Source organism: Vicia villosa, linkage group LG4 (assembly GCF_029867415.1).
Source record: "Vicia villosa cultivar HV-30 ecotype Madison, WI linkage group LG4, Vvil1.0, whole genome shotgun sequence".
Classification (NCBI taxonomy): domain Eukaryota; kingdom Viridiplantae; phylum Streptophyta; class Magnoliopsida; order Fabales; family Fabaceae; genus Vicia; species Vicia villosa.
Window position 1 is genome coordinate 153,806,034 of NC_081183.1, and position 23,232 is coordinate 153,829,265.

The 23,232-nt window shown below is 31.6% G+C and overlaps 2 protein-coding genes and 2 long non-coding RNA genes across 4 annotated transcripts; all 4 read left to right on the top strand.

The window, feature by feature from the left end:
- The first annotated feature begins 4,315 nt into the window (after positions 1–4,315).
- Positions 4,316–6,177, top strand: LOC131599990 (uncharacterized). Its single transcript, XR_009282975.1, has 4 exons — positions 4,316–4,718; positions 4,845–5,133; positions 5,226–5,298; positions 5,722–6,177. It is a non-coding gene; the product is annotated as an uncharacterized LOC131599990 (long non-coding RNA).
- A 494-nt stretch (positions 6,178–6,671) lies between these two features.
- Positions 6,672–9,011, top strand: LOC131599991 (uncharacterized). The gene is made up of 3 exons (XR_009282976.1): positions 6,672–7,473; positions 7,572–7,837; positions 8,658–9,011. It is a non-coding gene; the product is annotated as an uncharacterized LOC131599991 (long non-coding RNA).
- Positions 9,012–11,628: 2,617 nt separating this feature from the next.
- Positions 11,629–13,380, top strand: LOC131599992 (protein kinase PINOID-like). The gene is made up of 2 exons (XM_058872224.1): positions 11,629–12,332; positions 12,429–13,380. Exons 1-2 carry the CDS (start codon positions 11,758–11,760, stop codon positions 13,231–13,233), a joined length of 1,380 nt encoding a protein of 459 aa, XP_058728207.1. The 5' UTR covers positions 11,629–11,757; the 3' UTR covers positions 13,234–13,380.
- Positions 13,381–20,633: 7,253 nt separating this feature from the next.
- Positions 20,634–22,401, top strand: LOC131599993 (uncharacterized). Its single transcript, XM_058872225.1, has 3 exons — positions 20,634–21,037; positions 21,449–21,678; positions 21,763–22,401. The coding sequence occupies exons 1-3, from the start codon at positions 20,716–20,718 to the stop codon at positions 22,039–22,041; spliced, it is 831 nt and encodes a 276-aa protein (XP_058728208.1). The 5' UTR covers positions 20,634–20,715; the 3' UTR covers positions 22,042–22,401.
- The last annotated feature ends 831 nt before the right edge of the window (positions 22,402–23,232 follow it).

Below are 23,232 nucleotides of genomic sequence, written 5' to 3' on the forward strand. Positions count from 1 at the left end.
GATATTTATAATGAATGCATAGAATTAAAATTAAATAAAGAGTGGTTGAATAGTAAAAAATGCACATTAAAGTATATTTTTTTATATTCTTAACCGAAAAAGTTAATAGTACCCATTATTTGTCAACATAGTAACTGATAAATAATAATAAGTATGGCATAAAGGACCTATTAAAATGGTGTTTTTATGGTATCTTAAATGAAGATTAAAAACTGACGAAAAAAAATTAAATATGGTAGGAAGTTATGGAATAGAAAAAAATTAGTATATATTTATAATAATTCAAACCAAAATACATTATTACTCTTAGAATTATATTGTCTGTTTTATAAAAACTTCTAAATCTATATATTATCTAAAATTACATTCAGTTAGCATTGTCAATTGAAAAAAATGAAGGAGAAAGTTTGTAAAAGAGAAATGAAAAAAAAAAAGATTGAAGAACATTTATTTATGTATTTATTATGAATGCATATAATTTAAATTAAATAAAGAGTGATTGGATAGTAAAAATTGCACATTAAAGTATATATTTTTATATTCTTAACAAAAAAAGTTAATAGTTATTTGTCAAAATGGTCAAAATGGTAACTGATAGTGATAAGTAATAATCAGTATTAAACACATGACTTATTAAAATATTATTTTTATGGTATCTTTAATGAAGATTAAAAACTGAAAAAATACTAATAATGATAGGAAGTTATGGAAAAGAAAAAAAATTGATATATATATATATATATATATATATATATATATATATATATATATATATATTATTAATAATTCAAACTAAAATACATAATTACTCTTCAAATTATATTGTCTTTTTTATAAAAAAAATTAAATCTATATATTACCTAAAATTATAGTTTATATAGAAATGCCTATTTTATTAAATCATTCCTTAATAAAAAATATGACCAAAAGAAATAGGATATCAAATAGTATTATAATTTTATTTAGTATATCAAAGACTACTATAATTTTATATTATATTAAAATTAGAATATTTTAGACTAAACGATGTTAAAAATATTTTTTCAATGTTTCAATATTTAAATTTAATTATGAATAACTTTATACACAAAATGCAAGGGGAAGTAAGAAATAAGACTTCAAAGTTTTATTTATAATAATTTTAAGATGATTTTTAATAATAATAATTTTAAGATGATTTTTAATAATAATAATTTTATTATTATTATTTATAATTATTATCATTATTATTATTATTAATTATTAATGTAGGGGTTTAATAAAAAATAGTATTTAAATAAGTAGTTATTTTCTATGAATAAAAATTTAATAAATTAGATGGACAATTATATCAATTTTATTGATATAAAATATAAAGATAGAAAAGTTTTAAGATGATTTTTAATAATAATAATTTTATTATTATTATTATTATTTATAATTATTATCATTATTATTATTAATTATTAATGTAGGGGTTTAATAAAAAATAGTATTTAAATAAGTAAGTTATTTTCTATGAATAAAAATTTAATAAATTAGATGGACAAAAAAGTGAACATAAAATTAGGGTTTGGGCAAGAATTACTATGAAGATGACACATCACCATATATGCTTAGAGTTGCTATGAGGTTGACATGTGGCTAGGGTTGCCATCATGACAACCTTGGATTTATATATATTAAGATAGTTAATTTTGGAATTAATTTTAAATTACTCAAATTGGATATTATTTATTTATTTACATAAAAAAGTATAGCATGCCAAATACTAAAATCACACAACATTTTGACGAAATGTTCAAATTTATTCATGTCAACATTGAGTTTAAACATTCCACAAGTGGCATAATCTTTTCGAACAAAAAGATCATTTTCAGTAATGGTATGCAAATCTTCCCCTATAGCCTGAGTAATCCAACCTTATTCAAAAGAAACTTAAAAATAGGACTCTTCCCAATCTCTGGAGTATATATAACATCTTTGAGGACCAAAGTCTTTCTATATGTTAACTTGAGCTCAATGTATGCCATTTTAACAACATTCGTGGTGTGAGAATCTCCCAACAATAACTTCTTATCCTCAACATTTGTGTATGTTTTAAACATATCATGATCGTAGTAGACATGAAGGAAGAAACCAATGTTTATTAACCATAAATTTGGTCCATCTACATGGCCGAGCTTAGTTATCATAAAGTTCAATAAAGTTAGCATGCGAAGCAACAATTGACTTATTTACATATTTGTATATAGCTTGTTTTGAATTTTCGCAAGTGTAACAGATGAACTGTGAGCCACTATGATCATTTATTGATTGAAGTGGTTGTTGCCTTAGACCTTGGACAATTGGAGGGTATCTATTCATAGATCGATTAGCGTTAATGTTTCAATTCATGTTGTGGTTCTATTTCTTGAGTGGTTTGTCAGTTGGCTTCAAAACAAACCCCATGAATTTCTTTTTAGTGTTTGAAATAAACAACATTTTTCTTTCTAATCCTATTTTCATTATTCTTCTTCAATACCGAGACATGTTGTTAGTCTTCTTAAAGACAAATATTTAGCTTTGTTCCTTAGAAGATTTTTGAAATCCCTTCAAAAGAGAAAAGTTGGTAAATCGAAACTACAACTTGAAAATTTTCATTTAAAGTTCTACCTTTAATAATGATTTTGTGTCTTATATTTTGGGTTTCATGAGATTGGATCTCATAACAAATTTCATCACTCATCTGGTACTTAAGGTAACACCTTACACTATTTTTTTTGCATTAATTTCGTCTTTTTTCACACTTCTTTTTCACAGTATCATAGATGTCTTTTACAATTCCGTACACAATGTAATAATCATATAAATAAACAGTCGTTCCTTTTAGAATAAAGATATTATTTAGCCTATTTATCCACGATTGGCGTATCCTTAATTAAGACAGTGGCAATTTTTTCATTGATATGAAAAAATAGCATCTTTTGATGTCACGGTTTAAAATAAATTCTATCAAATTTAAATGGTTTTTTGTATTCGGAAACTACTGAACCGTTTAAATTATTCTTTTTGAATTTCTGAAAGCTTTGAAAAATTATTTATGCCACCAAAGAGATTAAAGTTTAAGTCACATACTAAGTTGTTATCTTTAAGATGTTTCGTAGTATTGCCAAAATTTATACAAGCATATTATTAACCACGAAGTTCTATGGATAAAACAATCTAGTCAAATTGTATGATATCATACTACATTGTAGGCACCGTTTAAAATACATCCTCAAATTAAAAGAGAGAAAAACAAATAAAAAAGGTGATTTGAATTATGTTGAACGATTTAAATTTTTTTGAGTTGTTTTGAATCAAACTGAAGTCAATCACTAATGTTGAATGATAAGAAGATAAAAGAAGAATAAATTTACAAAACTATGTCCTGTTCCATCACACCGAAAGATTTTCACTATAATCGAAATCGAACATATTACAATATCACTAATATATTTTTTATACCAATTATCTATATCTTATATTTCACACATAAAGAAATGATTCCAACTAGATCTGTTTATCACCTTGGAGAATCTGAGTAACACTTAACCCTTTAAAAAATTACAATCTAGTAAACTAATAATTATCCTAGCATTTTCAAATATCACTCAACTAAAGATAGAAACAATTTAAGTACAAATACAAGTGTTTGCTCTTTCAACATAATTGTATAAAATAAAATCACTTTTTTGCTTATTTCTTTCTTTTGAAAGAACTTATTATATATGTATTTCTTTCTATTAAAGTTCTTTTACTTTCTCTTGTTGAATCTCTAAAGTTTATCTACCAAGTTCTGTCAATTTTATTAAGTGTGATTTGTTGTGATACAATGTGATGAATAAAACAGTGAGACGTTGAATTTTAACTCCTTTTTGTTAATAATTGGATGAATTTGATCTTTTTAATAAATTATTCATTGTGATCTTTATACTATTTTTCATTCTTCGTGTTTATAACAGGTCTTGTCGCACACAATATTGGATCGCTTGTCACGTAAATTTTTTTACAATTGCACCTTGTGTATCTACAATATAAGAAAGTTAACTGCTCTGGAAAATACCGAATTGCCCCCTTGCTTCCATGTTGTTCCACATGGACACCTTGGTTGCTATTCTTTACTCTATGCTATGTTATCACGTTTGAGCTGAGCCAAAGACAACCTTCTTCACATTTTTTAATTTTGTATTTTTCTTAAAAAGAAAAATATAATATTTCTCCTACTTTTACTTAAGTCTTTTCACGGTCTCTCTTTCTCTTTCTCTTAAATCTCATCTTTCCTCTCATATCCCTAACCCTAAACCCTCTTCTTTCTTCTCATTCTCTTTCTAAATCCTCACAATAATGGCTTTCCTTCTTTCACACGGACGCGCAGCGATTTCCTCTTCTCTTCTCCGGCGAAAGATCCGGTCTCTCTTTCTCTGATATCGTTCTTCTTCTTCTTCTTCAGATTTCTGTGCATGCAGTTTTGTTATTGAATCCGGTTGTTGGTTGAAGGGTTTGTTGTTCCTTGAGGGTTTGTTGCTGAGTTCGCGACGATGAATATGATGTTGATAGTGACGATGAACACGTTTGCTGATGATATCGTGATGTTGATTCTGAACCGTTGATGGTCGTTGTTGAGGGTTACGGTCGTGAAAATTGATGATGATGTTGGTGACGCTCAAAGTCACAGCAAATCGGTTAGATCTAACGTTGTATCAAGTCGCATTCAGGTGATTCATTTGTACTTTAACTTTTCTTATTAAACAATACTATTAGCTAATTTACATTTAATACCATTTTCATATATTGAAACTTGTATTTACTATACACTGTCCTATTATTGTGTCTTTTGACAGAGAAGAGACGTATATGGTGCTTGGGAGTAGTATCTTGGCTTGGAGCATACTGATAATGCTCCTAAAAGATCATATGCTGCTAACCAGGTTAGTAACTTTATTTCTAAGAACTAATTTTCAACGCTGCAACAAATGCTTCTAATGTGGTTCCGATTCCGTTTTCGACGCCGCAATAAAGGCTTTTCATCCGTCCGGCTACTTCACCGCTATACTTTTGATAGTCATAGTCATTATCTGCCTGTTTTCGCGCATCAACCTGAACGGCCAATTGTATTTGAAATGTTAGCAGGTGAATATCAAATAAGTTCTGTGTGAATGTTTAGAATTTGTACATCTATCGTGACTTATAAGTTTTGTGATTTTGGTTTTACTGTTTTGCAGATTGAAGAATGAATGATGTTCTTGAAGATTGTTGAGAATTGAGATGGAGATCAAGTTTGAGGAGACATAGAAGGTGATAATTATTCTTTTCTGATTCTTTTGGTGAACCTGTTAGGAAATTATGTTAGTCATTTTCTCTATCTGCAAGTTTCTGGTATATGGTTACTTATGGACTATCCGTGCCCCAAAAGAGCATAATTCGTGGCTTTTTAATTATTACGGAAGTGTTTCATTGTATATCAGGTATATCACATATTATGTTTGCAAGGAATCAAAATGATAATAATCGACAACGCTATTTCGCCTTCTCTAACTGAAACGACTTTCCTAATATATATTCCCTCAGTAGACTTTCCTGATACATGCTTTCATAACCTATGCTCAATGAAATATACAGGAATTGCAATTACTTTGTATCTCTACTAATTATTTATCATTCATGAATATAATTTGCACCGGTCTTATTTCCAGTGATATTGTTTATGTTTAAATACAGTGCTCTGGGGGAGCAAGCCGACTACACCTGGAACTGCTTCAAATCCTCTTCCTCCACTTGTTGCTGTGCCTTTGCCAGGTCTGTCCGCAACAGATATTCTGACCTACGAGAGGCAGATAGCAATGAGAAAGATGGGTGGTGTCCATGCTGCATTGATGCATCCCAAGCGCAACATCCTCTTAAGCAGGCCGCAATACTGGTGCTGCTGTTTTTGATTGGGGTGGTTCAGCTGGTGATGGTCTTAGGGTATGTGCTTCAAAGAATCGTGCAAGGAGATGTTCCTTAAGCTTTGATGAACCATAGGGTATGTGCTTTATCAAAATACTTAGGCTGTTGTTGATAGAACTGGAACAAAATACATGGGAGAATTCAAAGATAGGCTGAAGGCCGTTCTTAAAGAAGTAACAGGATCGGATGTTCAAACTATTCTTTTCTTCGATGAGATTGATACTATTGTTGGATCAGGTAATAAGCTTTAAAGCTTTTCATTTTCAAATTGCTGATTTTCGGGGATTCTAATATCATCCCGAATCGTTACCTATTACTTGATACAATTTAGTTTCATATAAAAAAAGTTGTAGAAAATATTCCTGATATACTTTGAAGTAGTTCTAACTAGGATACAAAAAATAACTTATTTAAATATATTATTCTAACTTTATGAGCCGAAGCAGAATATACAATATTTACGACAAACTCTTTATCAGCGAGGACTTTTGCTCATGATATTGTTTTTGAATATCATCACCCTTTCAAGCTTCTTTTTCTTTATGTCAAAACTGAAAACTCTTTGGTTTTTGATTATTAGGATGTAGAAGGGTACATCGATACTATCAATGTATGTATGTGCAATGTAATCAATGTCATATGGTCTTGAGATGTGAGTATGGTTTTGATGTTTATTCCGTTTTCTTTCGGTTCTGCAGAATTAGCTAGGCACAGACATTTCATTTTATTCTTTGAGAGAAAATTTTGGTACAAGGATCTCCATATTTTGAAGATTCTATACCAGTGCATATAATGTTGATACCTGATCCTTTCTTTAATTTCAGGTTATTACTGAATATCTTCAAAAAATTGATCCTAAGTTGGATGGTGCAAAGATGGATTGGGTTGCTATTTATGATGAATGTGCCTTTGTCTTATATCAGGTGATGAATGCTGCAAAGTGGCCCACATATATTTCTTTAACACCGGGAATGATTCGTTGGCTCAGTGCTACTGTTTGATCATGTTGTTACGGATTCGAGGCTGAATTTTATCATCTATTAAGTAAACTAATCTATTTTGTGTTCCAGGTATATACTGAGTGTTTTGATCAGAATATAGGGTAATAGATACTTATCCAATGTTTTGATTCTATATATAAATCTCAAATCTCATTTGATTATATATCAATGTCATGATAAACAAAATTAACTATACTTAGATACCTATATCAGAATATATGAATCCCTTCATTTATATCAAGAGCCTATACAGACCAACTAAGATACTACTACAAGTTTTTAATGTTTTCATCTAATGCTGCACCAGGTATTTGACAAAACTCCTTTATTTGCAATGTAACAACATTTAATGATTTATGCTTGGTTCAGTGATGTAGTAACACTTTATTTATAGAAAAACTATATATACTACTATGTTTCTCTGATGGTAGAAGTTATATCTTTGTGCACTTTAATGATTTTATGATTTATTGTTATAGTCAGCTAAAAAATGAGCTTAACGAGGAGAATTCGTAGCTTGCAGGTAAGTGATTGAATTTTATTTATTTGCAGTTCTGTTAGTAAATGGTTTGCCATCAATTAAGAGTTGTTGAACTTCTCAAACTTTTGTCTCTAATGCAGAGGAAAATCTATAAAAGGAACCTCATAACATGGAACTTAGGAATTAGGTAAGATCACACTCATCTGCATTCATCTTGGTACCATGTCGTCGGGGTTCAAATATTTAAATAGCTCTCTTAAAATTTGTTAATCAAGATTGGATGATGCCGACCTGCTGACAGCGTGAATGCAGGAGTTCACTACCTGTGGGAGTTAATTCCTAATAAGCAAAATTCTATGCTGGTTTACATTTGTTTCTTTCGTACTTTCAAATCAACACATTAGAGGTAAATTATAATACACTGAATTCAAAAGTTGGATTTTTTTGATTTCTAAAGTTTTATAGTATTGGTTGTGATGGGTTCATTTTGCTGCTACAAAAGATGGCTTGTCTCAAAATTTTAATAAATTTGGGGAAGTGTTGAATGTGATTATAGATAGTTACATATGCTACAACCGGGCAGCCAAAACGGTACGATGTTTTGATAGTTTGCATTGCTCATTGTATATTCAGCACACTTTGTTTGTAACTTTATTTTAATTTGTGTTTACTTGAACATGGCTGCATTGGTTGAATTCATGCTAAAAGAAGCTGCAGATAATGCACTATCTCTTACAAAACTAAACAGGAATCCTGCAAAAGTTATGTGCCTTAGTGGCCCTGCTCTTGATAGTTGCATACAATCTGAAAAATTGTGTCCCTATTAAGCCATGGATGTAGACTGATAATGAGGAGAAAGCTCTTGTGGATTTGATACCATTTCTTGAGTGTAACTGCATTTCTCTTAAGATGTGTTTAAATGAATTTATGTTTGGAAGTATTGTTGGGAAATTATATTTTTGGTTAAAATTGCATTACCTTCTCCATTATCCATAAGCATTTGGGACTGGTTATATGGATGTCGAAATATCCGCTATTTGTTGTGTTGGATTCAATTCGTTTAGATCATAATCATTGTCCGGTCCGGTTGAAGCTTGATGTGTCTAATTTAACATATAGCTTAATTACAATCTCAAATTTCAGCGTTGCCATGCTTCTTGTATAAGCCATGTAATTATATATGATAATCATAAACTTGTAGTCACCATACTATTTTGATTTTTCAGGTAAGGATTTAAAACACAAACGAATGCTAATTGATGTCGGTGATGTCCTTATTCAAGAAATTCGAGATTATGACATAGATGATAAAAGATTGATGAGTGTCATTGGCAAATCTGTCATTGGCTAACTCAAGTTATGGCTTATATTTTTTCTGTTATATAAGTTCAGGCGACAATGATCTAATCGTTAACGAGCGAATTACTGATGGCGATGTTGGCGTGATTCCGGAATCTACATTTCTGTCTATCTACCCTTATGTTAATATTGATGACAATGTTGGTGTGATTCTGGAATCTACTAGCTTCTGGTGCATGTTAAATTTATTTGTATTAATGTTTATTTTTAGTAAGCATTTTTGATATAATTGAAGGTTGTGGTCAGTGATCATTTATTTTATTTAAATGTTAGCTCATTGTGTTAAGGTATCCATCCATGTTAGTTTTGATAATAGTATAGCTTATTCTTTACGAATATTTCCAATGCATTTTTTTAAACTTTTATTCACTTCCATTTTTCATGTCAGCAATAAAAAATCATGTAAAAATAAAATATTTGTTTTATTCTTTGAGAAAAAGTTGGATACAATTTTCATAGATGTAGTACACCTCTTTTTAAAGGATCCTATTAAAAAAATATTGAATAAATATTTTTAAATTGTGTTTTCTCTTATAAAACAATTGTCTTATTTGTAAAAAATTAAAAAGATTGAAAAATATATTAAATGAAATAAAGTTGATGCTTTTTTGTGATAATTTGTTATAAGAAAAATGAGTGTTTTTAGTTTATAAATAATTACGAACGGGACATAAAGTTATTGATCAAAATATTGATTATTAACGGGACATGTAGTTACTGATCAAAATATTTTTTTTATTAATTATACATTTAATTATTATCTTTTCACAGGTAACCAGATATTTTTTTATTAAAAAATATATATCTGAAACAAATGCGCGTCACGTATCAGAACCCGTGCGAACGCACGGGATTGTTACTAGTTATTACTTATTTGTTTCAAATTTGAAATTTGAGATGAAAACAACTAAGTTATTTTTCCAAAAAAAAAAAAAAAAAACTTTACTGATGATTTCTAGAAGAACAAATTCATAAAGGATAGAAACTTAATCTTCTATTAGAGGATCAAAACCTTGACTTGAACTATGGATTTGATCTGAGAAACCAAATAATGGCTTAAATGCTATGATCAGGCGTTATCGTTGAAGACATGTACCAATAGAAAGCAAAATTTCTTGAGAGACAAGTTTTCTCATAATAGAATTTCAAGAAACACTTTGAAAATTAAACGTGTAGAAAGTCAAGAAGACACTATAATAATTCAAAGCACAAATGAGATTGAAGAAGAAAAACTATGAATTATTTTATATGTTTTAGAAAGGGATTGAAGATTTATATTTATAGCCAAATTTTAGCTCTGAGTCATGAACGAACGAACCTCACCATTTAATTGTTATAGAAATAGATTACTTGGTAGAGAAAAAAATGAATGAGAGATTCTTAAAAGTTGACTGGAAGATAGTTCAATTAGAAAGTGGTGACTCAATCTCATAATCTGTCACAATTTTGCCATCTAAGTAAGCATACCTATAATATGATAAAAAAAATATTAAAAAAAAAAATCATTTTTATTAAAAAAGAAAAAAATAGATGAAGATTTTGTCTTTTTTTTATAATAAGTTTTATAGGAAGATGTAAATATAATTTTAATGATTATGAGTTTAAAAAAATAAGAAAAAAATAAATGTAACATAGATATAATTTCATTTTGAAAAAGAGTTAAAAGGTAGTGCACTGACAGTGTAAAATAGTTTTACACTGTCATCCAATAGAAAATCATAAATGTTCCATGTTATTTTTTTTTTTTTAAATAAAAAAGTGATTTAATTAGATACATAGGTGGTGATTGATTGGCCGTGTAAAAATATTTTACACTGTTTCTCTTTGAAAAAAACGCATCTTTTGAAACATGATAATTTAATAAAATAAATATTTATCTTCTTTTTTTTCAAAAAATTTAAAACAAGAAAAACCAAAATTTTCCTAATAAATTAACTTGGGATCGAAAGAGTGCTATTTTAGACATTTGATAGAATTATTTACTATAAAAACCACTAAAATTTCAGTTCAACAATGAACACACATACTTACATTTTATCAATCCGAGGTGCTTGAAAATGGTGACCACTTCTAACAGTACTACATGACTGATCGACTCATGCAAACACCGTGGACAGTTGACATATTTTCTCCATTATTTCTGAAACCATACGTTTATTGAAGTTTCTTCTCTCTCTGGACTATATGGTCCATGCCTTGATAAAGATGTTTCCAACTCTCTCTCATAACTACTTTTTCACATAAAGTTACTTACTTGAACACAACTATCTTACCCAGTTAAAAAACGGTTACCTGTACCCTGTTTATTTAGAACTAATTTGATGACTAATTAAGTACTCTAGAATTATTGTATCTTTTTTATTTTACTACAATGTCACATGCATATATAATTAAATGCTCATTAATTTGTTGTAATGTTAGATATTATTTGCAAACTATACTCCACACATTCAGAATTCAACAGAAAACACAAAATCGTGGATGAATATGATCCAAATATTTGAGTTCGTACAACAAAATAGTGTTGACCAGTAACCACTGTATAGTTAGGTAAACACACGAGTTAATTAGTTCTCCTTTTTCTGTCATTCTATTTTTCTATACTCTACTCTGTAAAAAAAAACCACAGGAAATTGACTACAATTACAAGAAAAGAAAACCTAATAGATGCATCAGCACCGCACGCCCAGCCCCACTCATCTCTTATAGCTTAATCTAACCAATCTCTGCCACGTGATCATGCCCCCCTTAAAACCTATCACGTGCCTCTTTCATAAACCAAAAAAAATAAAACACTTCAATTTTTACCTCTTCAATATAAATAAATACACACAACCACCCTCTTCTTTCCATTAACGCATTCAATTTCCAATATTCAAATCACTGTTTCTTTCTTCTCTCAGCAGACAAAAAATCTCATTCAATAAATTATATGGTAATTTCTGTTGTTGATATATTTTTTCCATCATGTTAGAGAGTGGAAGTGATCGTGATTCTGGGATGAGTTTAGAAACGGTTAATTCCAATACACAGAGAACTTCCTTAAGCAGCGCTACTGAAAGCATTTGCAGCACTAGCTTCAGTCGTCTCTCTTTCGAACTCCTTCCGTCGTCTTCACCGGAGAGTCTCTCCATCAAACCTCACCGTTCCTCCGATTTCGCCTACTCCGCCATCCGCAAATCCGGTCTCACCTTCCGTGACTTTCACCTTCTCCGCCGCATAGGCTCCGGTGACATCGGCACTGTATACCTCTGTCGCCTACGTGACTCCTCCGTAAACTACATCAACGATGAGGATAGTTCGTTCTACTACGCCATGAAGGTTGTTGACAAAGACGCTGTTGCTCTCAAGAACAAGTCACACAGAGCGGAAATGGAGAGAAAGATTCTCAAGATGCTTGATCATCCTTTTCTCCCTAGTCTCTATGCAGAGTTCGAAGCTTCTAATTTCTCTTGCATTGTTATGGAGTTTTGCTCCGGCGGTGACTTGCACTCTCTCCGTCACCGTCACCCTCGTAACCGTTTCTCTCTCTCCTCCGCACGGTAACAACCATTTCTTTTTCTTTTCTTTTCTATTTTATGGAAAGTTATTATATAAATAAATAAATTAATATTTTATTTTTTTATTTATTGTTACAGTTTTTACGCGGCTGAGGTACTGGTGGCATTGGAGTATCTGCACATGCTAGGAATAATTTACAGAGATCTAAAACCGGAAAACGTGTTAGTCAGATCAGACGGTCACATCATGCTCTCTGATTTTGATCTATCTCTATGCTCTCACGCAATCCCAGCCGTTGAGTTATCTCCAGAAGATGCATCCTGCACCAGTCCACATTCCATCTCTTCTCCTTTCAAGTGTATCTCGAAGCGACTTTTCCGGTCCAAAAAGGTTCAAACATTTCAACCGAACCGGCTTTTCCGGTCGAGAAAGGTTGAAACATTTGAATCGAAGAGGGTTTTCGTTGCTGAACCGGTGGAGGCACGGTCGTGTTCATTCGTTGGAACACACGAGTACGTGTCACCGGAAGTAGCTTCTGGAAACTGTCACGGTAACGCTGTGGATTGGTGGTCGTTTGGGATATTCATATATGAGATGGTGTACGGAAGAACGCCGTTTGCGGGTCCATCGAATGAAGCAACTTTGCGAAACATTATAAAAAAGCCTCTTAGTTTTCCTACTGCTACGCCTTCCAGTGCGCTTGAAACGCACGCGCGGGACCTTATCTCGGGTTTGCTTAACAAAGACCCGAACCGTAGACTCGGGTCGAAACGGGGTGCTGCTGAGGTTAAGATGCATCCGTTTTTTGTTGGGCTTAACTTGGCGTTGATACGGATGGTGGCGCCGCCGGAGGTTCCGGGTTTAAGAAGACACAAAACGATGCCGTTTCTCTCCGGGAAAGATAGTAGACAACACCCTGCTTCGTCGTTTGATTACTTTTAAGAATTTAAGTATGGCCGATTTTTGCGCCACGTGTACGGTCGGTGGCTTCAGAGTTTTAAAAATAAAATGGCGGGTGACGTATATTCATGTGTAAATTTATTTAAGCTACTACTCTATTTTTGTAACCTACTTTATATAACAAATTTTTGTAACCTACTTTATATAACAAATTATTAGTATATGATTATTACTACTATCTATGTGATGTGTTGTGTATGAGGCGAACTGAAAGTAAGGAAAAGGAAATAGTTTATTGATTTGAATAGTGTTTTAAGGTGTGAGGAAACAAGGATTGGGTTATTATAATGGTGGAACTTTATAGATTCATAATAGACGCCTTGAAAAGCTGAATTAGGGGTTGTCTTTCCTTTTTTGGAATGGTTGAGTTGGGGGTGGAAGAGGATGCCAGAAATAAGCTGGCAAAAACTCGTAAACCGGCTGAGAAGGTTTGGTTGAGGATGTAGATCTATAACAAAATAAATTATCAAATAATTAATAATCTCACTTTCTATTATCTATATTTCCACTCCACGTATAACCTCTTTAAACTCATACTAAAAATAATAATTCTAAATTAATAAAATAAAAACCATTCAAATTTATTTCTATAAAAATTAATAAAAAAAATAGAAACCTAATGTGATTCTCATATTTCTATCTTATAATAAAAATAATAATTAACTAAATAATAAAAAAAACCTTTGAAACCCACTTTCTACCCCATGTTTTTTATAACTTATTTCTATTAATTGTATACTTTAAGATATAAAATTTAAAAAAAAACAAATATAGATAAAATAAAATATATTATTAAGTTATAATCCAATGTGATTTTTTTATATAAAATTAAAACAAAATTTAAAGAGAAAAAGAAGAGTAAGATATGACCTTAAAAGTAATCACAAATGCCCTATTTCCTTTGATTTTGTGTCACTTTACATATAATATACATATTAGTTTTGTCAGTAATACATAAGAATTTGTTAATCAAATTATTGATTATAGAAAAATATCAACTGTAAATTAGTATAGTTCAAAGAAGAGAGAAGTGTGTGAATAAGATAAAGAAGAATCTCAACATAACCTTAATACTATAAATCTCAACATTGCTGGTTGAAGTGATAGCTGCACAAAATAAGTTGAAAACAATATTTAAAAAATAAACTTATTTAAAAACTACATGCATAAGTTAGAATACAACGTAAGATACATAAAAAATACTGAACAATAAATACCTCAATTCTATGTGTAATTTCTCCATTCATCTCATATGCATACCTGTAAAAATGAAATAAGAAGAAAATTTTGAATAATTAAAAACTAATAAAATAGAAAATTAAACAATTTAATGAAGAATATATTGATTCTATGTGTAATTCCTCTGGACTGGGTTAATATGAAAAGAGAAATGAAAAAGAGAGAAAGAGTAAATATGAAAAGAGAAATGAAAAAGAGAGAAAGAGTAAATATGAAAAGAGAAATGAAAAAGAGAGAAAGAACATGAGCCATAACGTTGTTTATGAATCAATTTTTTTTAAAAGAAGAAACAACAATATCTATAGAAGTTGCACATAGCATGTGGTAATTTTAGGAACGTGAAAATAAAAAAAAAATATTTTTAAAATAAATAATTAATATTTTAAAAATAAATAAATTTAAAAAAATAAAAAATTGCAAAAATCTAGTTGGCAGCCACGTCAGCAATAAAAAAATCAAAAAAATCAAACACAGCACGCCACATCATCATTTTTGTTGACCAAATTCAATGAGGGGGCAAAATAGAGGAATCTACAAATGGCAGGGACGGAATCTGTGTGTTTTTTTTTTACAGGGTTGTTTTTCGGATTCGCCCCAAATGGCAGGGAGCGAAATAGGGTTTAATCCGAATTGTTATTTAATTGATTATTATTATTTTATAAATTTATAATAATTGTTATTTTATAAAGTTTGACATGTTTAATTATTTATTGAACTAATTAATTTATTATTTATTAAAGATTTTGGCGGGATAATTTGGTGAGATGAAGATTATAATTTAGTATATAATATATGATAATATATGATTTCTCCTCTTCTGTTTGAAAACTTATTTAATTTTATAACACTAGATCACTCTCCTATATATGGGTAATTTTTTTAATTATAAAATTATTTTATAATGATAATATTTGAAGTCATATATTTTTAGTGAAATTACACGTAAATACAATTTTTTTTTATACAAACACATAAATACAATTTAAAACGCGTATATATTGAATGGTTTAACGTAGAGCTGTCAATATGGGCTACCCGGCCCATATGGGCTTCGGGCTTTTTAGGGTCGGGCCCAAAAAACCCATTTTTAAATGGGCTCTAATTTTAGTACCCAGGCCCGGCCCTGTCTGGGCTGCGGGCTACCCGGCCCTAAATGGGCCCATTTCTATAAAAAATTAAAATTTTCTCCTTATTTTTGTAAGTAACCATATAATTGCATGCAAGAATACATTTTATATATATATAGATATATATATATATATATATATATATATATATTAAATTTTATATTCAAAATTATAACTTCTAAATAATCATATAAGTTAATAATTAAAATGTAAAACAACACATTAACTTAATTTAAACTATCCAAAATACATCACAAATTATATAATGTAGCACAAATAATTAAATAACTTGTTCCAACAAATTTTAAGTTATAAATATTCATGACAATTATAATTTTATGATAATTATAACAAGAAAATGTTATAAATTTTTATAATAATTATAATTAGGAAAGGGTAAATTTGAATTATATTAAAAATATTTAATTTTTTTGGGCCGGTGGGCTACCCATGGCCCATACGCGCCGGCCCATATTTTTTAGGGCTTTTTAGGGCCGGGCTAAAAAAGGCTCGGATGTAAATGGGCTTGAAAAATGAGGCCCAGGCCCTAAAATTTTTCGGGCCAAATGGGTCGGCCTATGGGTTTCGGCCCATTTTGACAGCTCTAGTTTAACGTATGAAATTAATAACTCATAAATGCACACGCTCATTAATAACATACACGCTACAACTATTCAATGGAGACAGATATCAATTTTGTTTATCATGAGTTCATCACTATACTTGCCAATATATTAGTCCTAAAAAAAAACAGTACTGTTGTTTCTTTGCGAGTTTAGAGGAGGACTTTGGAAAATAGAAAGAATTTGGTGAAAAAAATAAAAAGATTTTAGATATGAGTGTTTTGGAGGGTTTAATTTTATTCATAACACCAAAAATATAACATAAATATAAATTTGAAGACCATAAATATAATTTGTTTTGTACGGGTTAAAGGTCCAATAAAACTAATTCATTTTAGAGACTTAATATAACATAAATGTTTAAGTAGTTGGCGAATAAGTGAACCTCCATACTGAAGCACTACATATAAGCAAGATATTGATATTGTATTCATCCCTCCATACTGAAGCACTACATATAAGCAAGATATTGATATTGTATTCATCTTATTGTTGATACTTATTCAACAAACCTCTACATCTTATGTTAGACATGTAACCTCTACGACATACTTTTATTCCTCTTTTCATTTGAATTATGGCATCGAGGCAACTAATATTATCTTCAAAGCATTGCAAATGGATATGAGTCCTCTCTTGCCAGTTCTCCCCTGCTGTTCCTGCTGCCTTCATCACAACCATTCATCTCCATGTTGTCTCTCTTTTCAAAAATTACATCTTTTGATTATTTGTTTTCAACTTCCTCATCAAGCACTTTTGCACTCTTTATTGAAGTAGCATTGCAAGTTTCTACACAAGTCATAGGATTTTGAAAAGTTGAAACTTGCCTTACGTTTTGCTCGGCGAAGAATTTGGTAAGTTGAACATCTTGCGTTTCCCGGTTTTGTTGAATGGCTAAAGAGAATTGCATGAATTGATTCATGGTTTCCTCTAACTCAGTGGGTCCTCTTTGATAACCTTGATTATAGTGTGAAAACCCTTGTTGTTGGTATTCATGGTTAGCCATATGATACCCCATCGCATCTTCCGGTGTGCACCATCCAATATCATGAAACTCATTAACTTGAGGTGTGAACTGTGACACACTTTGAAGGAGATACTCCATTTGTTGAAATAGGATCTCGTTTTGAGCATGAATCGCAGCATTTATATTTGGATTGAACATGCCGACAAACAAAATTCTACAAAACTAGCAAACAAGTGAAATAACAGGATAAAATAATAATAATAATAATAATAATAATAATAATAATAATAATAATAATAATAATAAAAATAACAATTAAAAGACTATTGCAATAACAAAATCTAAAATAAAGTAACTAACTAAAAATCTAAAATAAAGGAACTAAACTAAAAATCTAAAAATAAGTAAATAACTAAAAATAATATAATCTAAAAATAAGGAAATAACTCAAAATGAAAAACTATTGCAGTGCGTGCAATATTGACACCAATCCCCGGCAACGGCGCCAATTTGTTGAAAGTATTTGTGGGTAAATATTTTCGGTATATATCGTATCCACAGAGATTGGTTTAATATTACTGCCGTTCTATAGTTGTTTATTTTGAGTGAGAAAACTAGTTGAGTTTGTTTGTTTATCTTCAAGTTGCATATAACAGAATAATAATTGAGTGATAAAAAGCTTAAAGATGATTAACAATGATAAACGAATATGTTGAGTGCTAGGGTTCATCAACCTATTCCTATACAGTTTATTATTAAACCTTATTCGAACAATCATTTGAATTATTATCTTCACTTATCCTCAAATATGATTCCATGTCTGCAAATCAAATTAGATAAACTTTTACCGGTATGAGATTCGATCTCTCCAAATATCAATATCGATAATAGTAATAAAGAACGATAATTATGAAAATCCAATCACAATTCCATCTCTGCAAATTGAGATTGAATCAATATAGTAACCTAGGGCAAAAGTTAGAATCCTTTCTTTCGATCAAAGACTCCACAATGATTTAAGATAAAAACAAGGTTTCTTATTGATAATAAATTCAAACAATTGTTCATAAGAATTAATCAACGGCATTGTATATTCATAAGTCAACTACTACCTTAAACTCAACAAGAAGAATTTAGCTCTCCATAGACATGAAGAACAAACAAGGTTTCATGGATGGATTCATCTTCATCAAGGGAATGTCTTCAATTGATGTTGAATTCTCCGTCGGATGTTGTTTGCTGTTCTGGATTAGGATTGCTCTCTGAATTTCGCTCACAAAAATTCTCTCTTCCAAAAGTTCTGATTTATGAGGATTAGGGCTTGTATTTATAGCCTTTTTCTTTATAACGCAATCACCGCGGCGCGACACGGGGTGGCGCGGCGCGAACCCAAGACAGAAGGTTTCGCGCGTCTCGCCTCTGATTGGCGCGGCTCGCCACTTGCTTTAACCCAATTCTTTGTGATTCCACTTCTTCAGAGTTTCTACGCTTGCGTGTTCCTTCGTCTTTGCTTCTTAACTTCAATATCTGCACAAATAACACCCAAAGTGATGCAAGTCGCTCTACAATTAACATTGAACCTCGAAAGTTCAATTCTAACTATAAAATCCGTAAAAATCACAAGATATATTCACTTTTAGCTCAAGAGGTAGTTACTTTAACACAGGAAAATACCATTAATTCACTCCTAACATGAGTCGACCTGAGGGTCGACCTGATCAAACCCGTGACTTTCCCAAAATCCTATGCGTCGACCTGAGTTTCTTGTAGGTCGACCTGAAGACCTCAAAAAGCCAAAAGACTAAGTATTTCACTATGTGAGTCGACTCATAATCTGCGTAGGTCGACCTGTGAACTTTGAACCTTCAAATTTGCTGGCTTTGAGAATCTTGAAGCTTCCTACTTTGCATGGTTGACTTGAGGCACATCCAAGCTTTGGCATCACTTAAAACACACCTTGCACTCACAATATCAAGGGTGCCGCACACTATCTCAAACAATCTGAAAAATCTAAACTGTTGGGTTGAAGTAGAGAGGAAACAATGTTCTGGGCAGATAACACCTCCTCCTCAAACTAAGTAAATGGCACCCTGACTCGGAGGACTTCCAGCACATCCTTATAAAAATAGAAAAACTCATTACGAAATCCAGGGGGCGATACATACAAACTTTCTCATCGGGGTGCTCAATTCCAAAATTATGTCTTTCTCTTCACCAATATTAGAAATATAACGGCGCTCACTAAACAACTGGACATATTGATCGCTTAAACAAATCAATTCAATCTCAAAACGGCCAGATTAAAGGAACCGTGATTGGGATCCATGGTAACTTCAACCGAACTTGAGGAAGAACACATCGAGTTAGTGTCACTAGAGAATGTAAGGTCGATGAAATCACTATACACCTCCCTATTTATGAACCTCAATCAGTTCTTTCTATTTTGACCTAAAAGTCTTAACATATTTATCCCGCAATTTACACTGCTCCAATATAGTTGTGGGAGCCACAACCTTACCCATTTTGTCACACTCACAGATGACTACCATAGTAACACTAGCAACAAAATACAAACGCATATGAAAAGGAAAACAAAAGAAAAAACAAATGATTTTGAAGTTACCTGGTGAAGTTGAGGTTAGTCGATAGCAAGAGTATAAGTTGGAGGAGAGCAAAGGCAAAAAGGAACTTGAAAAAAGTAACATTTGCTTGGGAAACAGGATGTTGTGGGTTAGTTGACTTAAAGACGTGTTTTAGAAGCTATTTGAACAATCAGTAATCAATAAAATTAATGGCTAAAGCATGCATCCCCTAAAGAGTCATCATTGTGCAAAACACTACACATCTCATCGTTAAATCATCATTACTATAGAAATGTTCCAGAGCAGAAAGTCACAGACACGCCACCAAACACGTGGCAGAGAGAGAAATGAAGACGTCCGTTGGAGAACATCACCCGATTTGCAGCTCGTCATTCGAGATGCTTCCATGGACCAGGGTTCGAAACCGTCAGACAAATCACCTCGCCCTTCCCAAACCTCGGACTTGGGGGACTTATGCACATCTAGAATGGGCATCTCACAGTGGATCTTAAAGCGTCTAGCCTTTACAAGATTTCACGCTTGGGGGGCTTATGTATATCTAAAATTAACATTCCGAAAGGGAGACGAAACCGTCAAATAACTCAAACGTCTAGCCTTTACCAGGCCTTACACTTAAAGGACTTATGTACATCCGAAAATTAACACCCGTCTCATCTTAACAAATCAACCCGATCCATTCCTTTCTACCAAACCGCCTTTTAATGGGAAAACATTCTCATCAATTAAAATTTAATGCCCTTTATGATACAATAGCATCGCTAGACAACCAATATAAAAGATTAAATCGATAATTATTACAGCACTATATTTATATTTACTTCTTTACTTGTATATAACGAGATGAAGGTATTTAATTGCACACAATCGTTAATTCTATTTCCTATCTACAGTAACTCAATAAATAAATGGCAGCAAAACCGGTAGAGCCATGGCACAAGCTCGACGACAAAGTCGTGTTGGTAACCGGCGCTTCCTCCGGCCTGGGATGCGAATTCTGTCTCGATCTCGCTAAAGCCGGTTGCAGGATCGTCGCCGCTGCTCGCCGCCTCGATCGCCTCCACTCCCTCTGCCATGAAATCAATAATCTACACGGAAACGGAACCGTCCGTGCCGTGGCTGTGGAACTCGACGTCTCCGCCGATTCTGCTACCATCGACAGGTCTATTCAGAAGGCATGGGACGCATTTGGCTATATTGATGCCTTGATTAACAATGCTGGTGTCAGAGGTATTCATCATTTTCAACTCATCAATTTTCGTTTTTATTTTCTATTTTTTAATAAACATCCAAATTCATATTCTTAGGTTTTTATGGACTAGTATGAAATTTTAATTCTTCTAGAGAGTACCAAATGTGTAGTTAGTTTTGATGTAGAGTTAGGATATTACCGGTTATCTCCCTAATATCCAACTATAAAAATAAATCTATTAAACTTCTTTTTAGTAGAGGATTTCTCTTACCGAATGCCTGAAACAATATGCAACTTCATTATGTACCGAGTGTTACTTAAATGCTTAAATAAAAAGTAAAAAATGAGAAGTGTTGTTCATGTCCAATGAGAGCAAACATCATTGCATAATATTGAATCTGTTATTGTTTCTATTAGTCGTCATGTTTACTATTTTCTGTTTTGTGTAGGAAGTGTGAAATCTCCCTTGAATTTGTCTGAGGAGGAATGGGATCATGTTCTCAAAACTAACTTAACTGGTTGTTGGTTGGTTTCTAAATATGTATGCAAACGCATGTGTGATACCCAACGAAAGGGATCAGTTATTAATATTTCTTCAACTTCTGGTTTAAATCGCGGAACACTGGCTGGGGCTGTTGCATATGCATCTTCAAAGGCAGGCGTCAACATGCTAACAAAGGTAATAGTACTATATTTTCGGATTGTATTCGTAATGATTAAACAGCAGCATATTAATGTGGTTTTATCTGATGATGTTTGACAGATCATGGCTTTGGAATTGGGGGTACACAAAATAAGAGTGAATTCAATATCCCCTGGAATTTTCAAATCCGAAATCACTGAAAAATTAGTAGAAAAAGCTTGGCTGAATAATGTAATCACTAAAATAAACCCGTTGAGAAGTTTGGTTGCTTCAGACCCTGCATTAACATCTTTGGCTCGTTACCTGATTCACGACTCTTCTGAATATGTTTCGGGTAGTAATTTTATTGTTGATTGTGGAGCAACCTTACCTGGTATGCCGATTTATTCTTCTTTGTGAATAAATTTTATCAACTATGCACCACAGAGTTTACCGGTCTCTGTATTGTCTAAAGCAAATAAAGAGAAAACTATGGGTTGTCATATATGATATTGTTAAGGGACTCAATGATGGTTTTGGTTCTTTTCATCACTTTATCCATTTTGGTGCTACCAGTGGTGTTGCCATCTCTCCCACCACCACCTTTGATGCTTGCTGCTTCTTGTTCCTGTTTTCATCTTGGCCTTTTCCCCTTTCAAACTTCCAACCACGACCATTGTTGCTTAGTTTTTTTCTTCTTTTTTTACATGCTTTCTAAGCATTTTCTTAAATTTATTCAAATGAGATCCAATAGAATGAATAAGCAATGGATTATGTTTATGAGCTATCTTTGTTCCTTGCATCAATTCTGCTACACTTTTCTTTATTCTTCTCTCACAATATAGACTTAGTTTTCTTTCACATTAAACAAATATAAATATATAGGCACAATCGTTCCGAGGTTATTTAATTTAATTTAATTATTTTGGTATCCGGCCTTGCGACTTTGTAGTTATTTCACTTAATTTTAAATAACATTTTGATATTTTTTCGACAATAAAAGCTATGAGGAGGTGGAAGATAGCACTAGCTTTACTAATACAGTCAACATGTAATAAGCCTATGTTATAAGCCGTTAAAGCTTGATCACATTATTAAAAAAAAAGATTTATTTTTAGTTTATAGTTTTTAAATTATCAATTTTAAATTATAATTGGCCGATCTTTATCAATTTCTATAAAATGTGTAATTGCAGTTGATTTTGACTACAGCAAAATGCAATTCGTATGTATGTAAGAACTCCACATTCTAGATAGGAAGTCTTTGTTTGAGAATTTGGAGGAGAATGGAGAGGAAGATTTTAAAAAAGAAAATGAATGACTTAAAAAGAATAGAGATTTAGGTGGAGAGAGTTTTGGGGGGTTTACTTTTATTCAAAACCAAAAATTTTTAATTTGGAGGGAATTAAAAATTTATATTGGAGAAAGATTTTAAAGTGTTTAGACAAATTGTTCAAATATAATCATTGTTATATTATTTTGAAAATTAAAAATATGTTAATAATAAACATTTTTTAATTATTATTTACAATTCAAAAAAATATTAAAAATTTCTCTATTTTTTTTTATAAAAAAAAAATCTTTTTGAAGTCCTTTTCTCCCCTTTCTCTTC

Bases quoted from the DNA above. Each gene is read 5' to 3' on its own strand.
- LOC131599992 (XM_058872224.1), top strand. From the start codon at position 11,758: ATGTTAGAGAGTGGAAGTGATCGTGATTCTGGGATGAGTTTAGAAACG. The intron at 12,333-12,428 runs GTAACAACCATT...TTATTGTTACAG, and splicing joins TTCTCTCTCTCCTCCGCACG to TTTTTACGCGGCTGAGGTAC.
- LOC131599993 (XM_058872225.1), top strand. From the start codon at position 20,716: ATGGCAGCAAAACCGGTAGAGCCATGGCACAAGCTCGACGACAAAGTC. The intron at 21,038-21,448 runs GTATTCATCATT...TGTTTTGTGTAG, and splicing joins TAACAATGCTGGTGTCAGAG to GAAGTGTGAAATCTCCCTTG. The intron at 21,679-21,762 runs GTAATAGTACTA...GATGTTTGACAG, and splicing joins GCGTCAACATGCTAACAAAG to ATCATGGCTTTGGAATTGGG.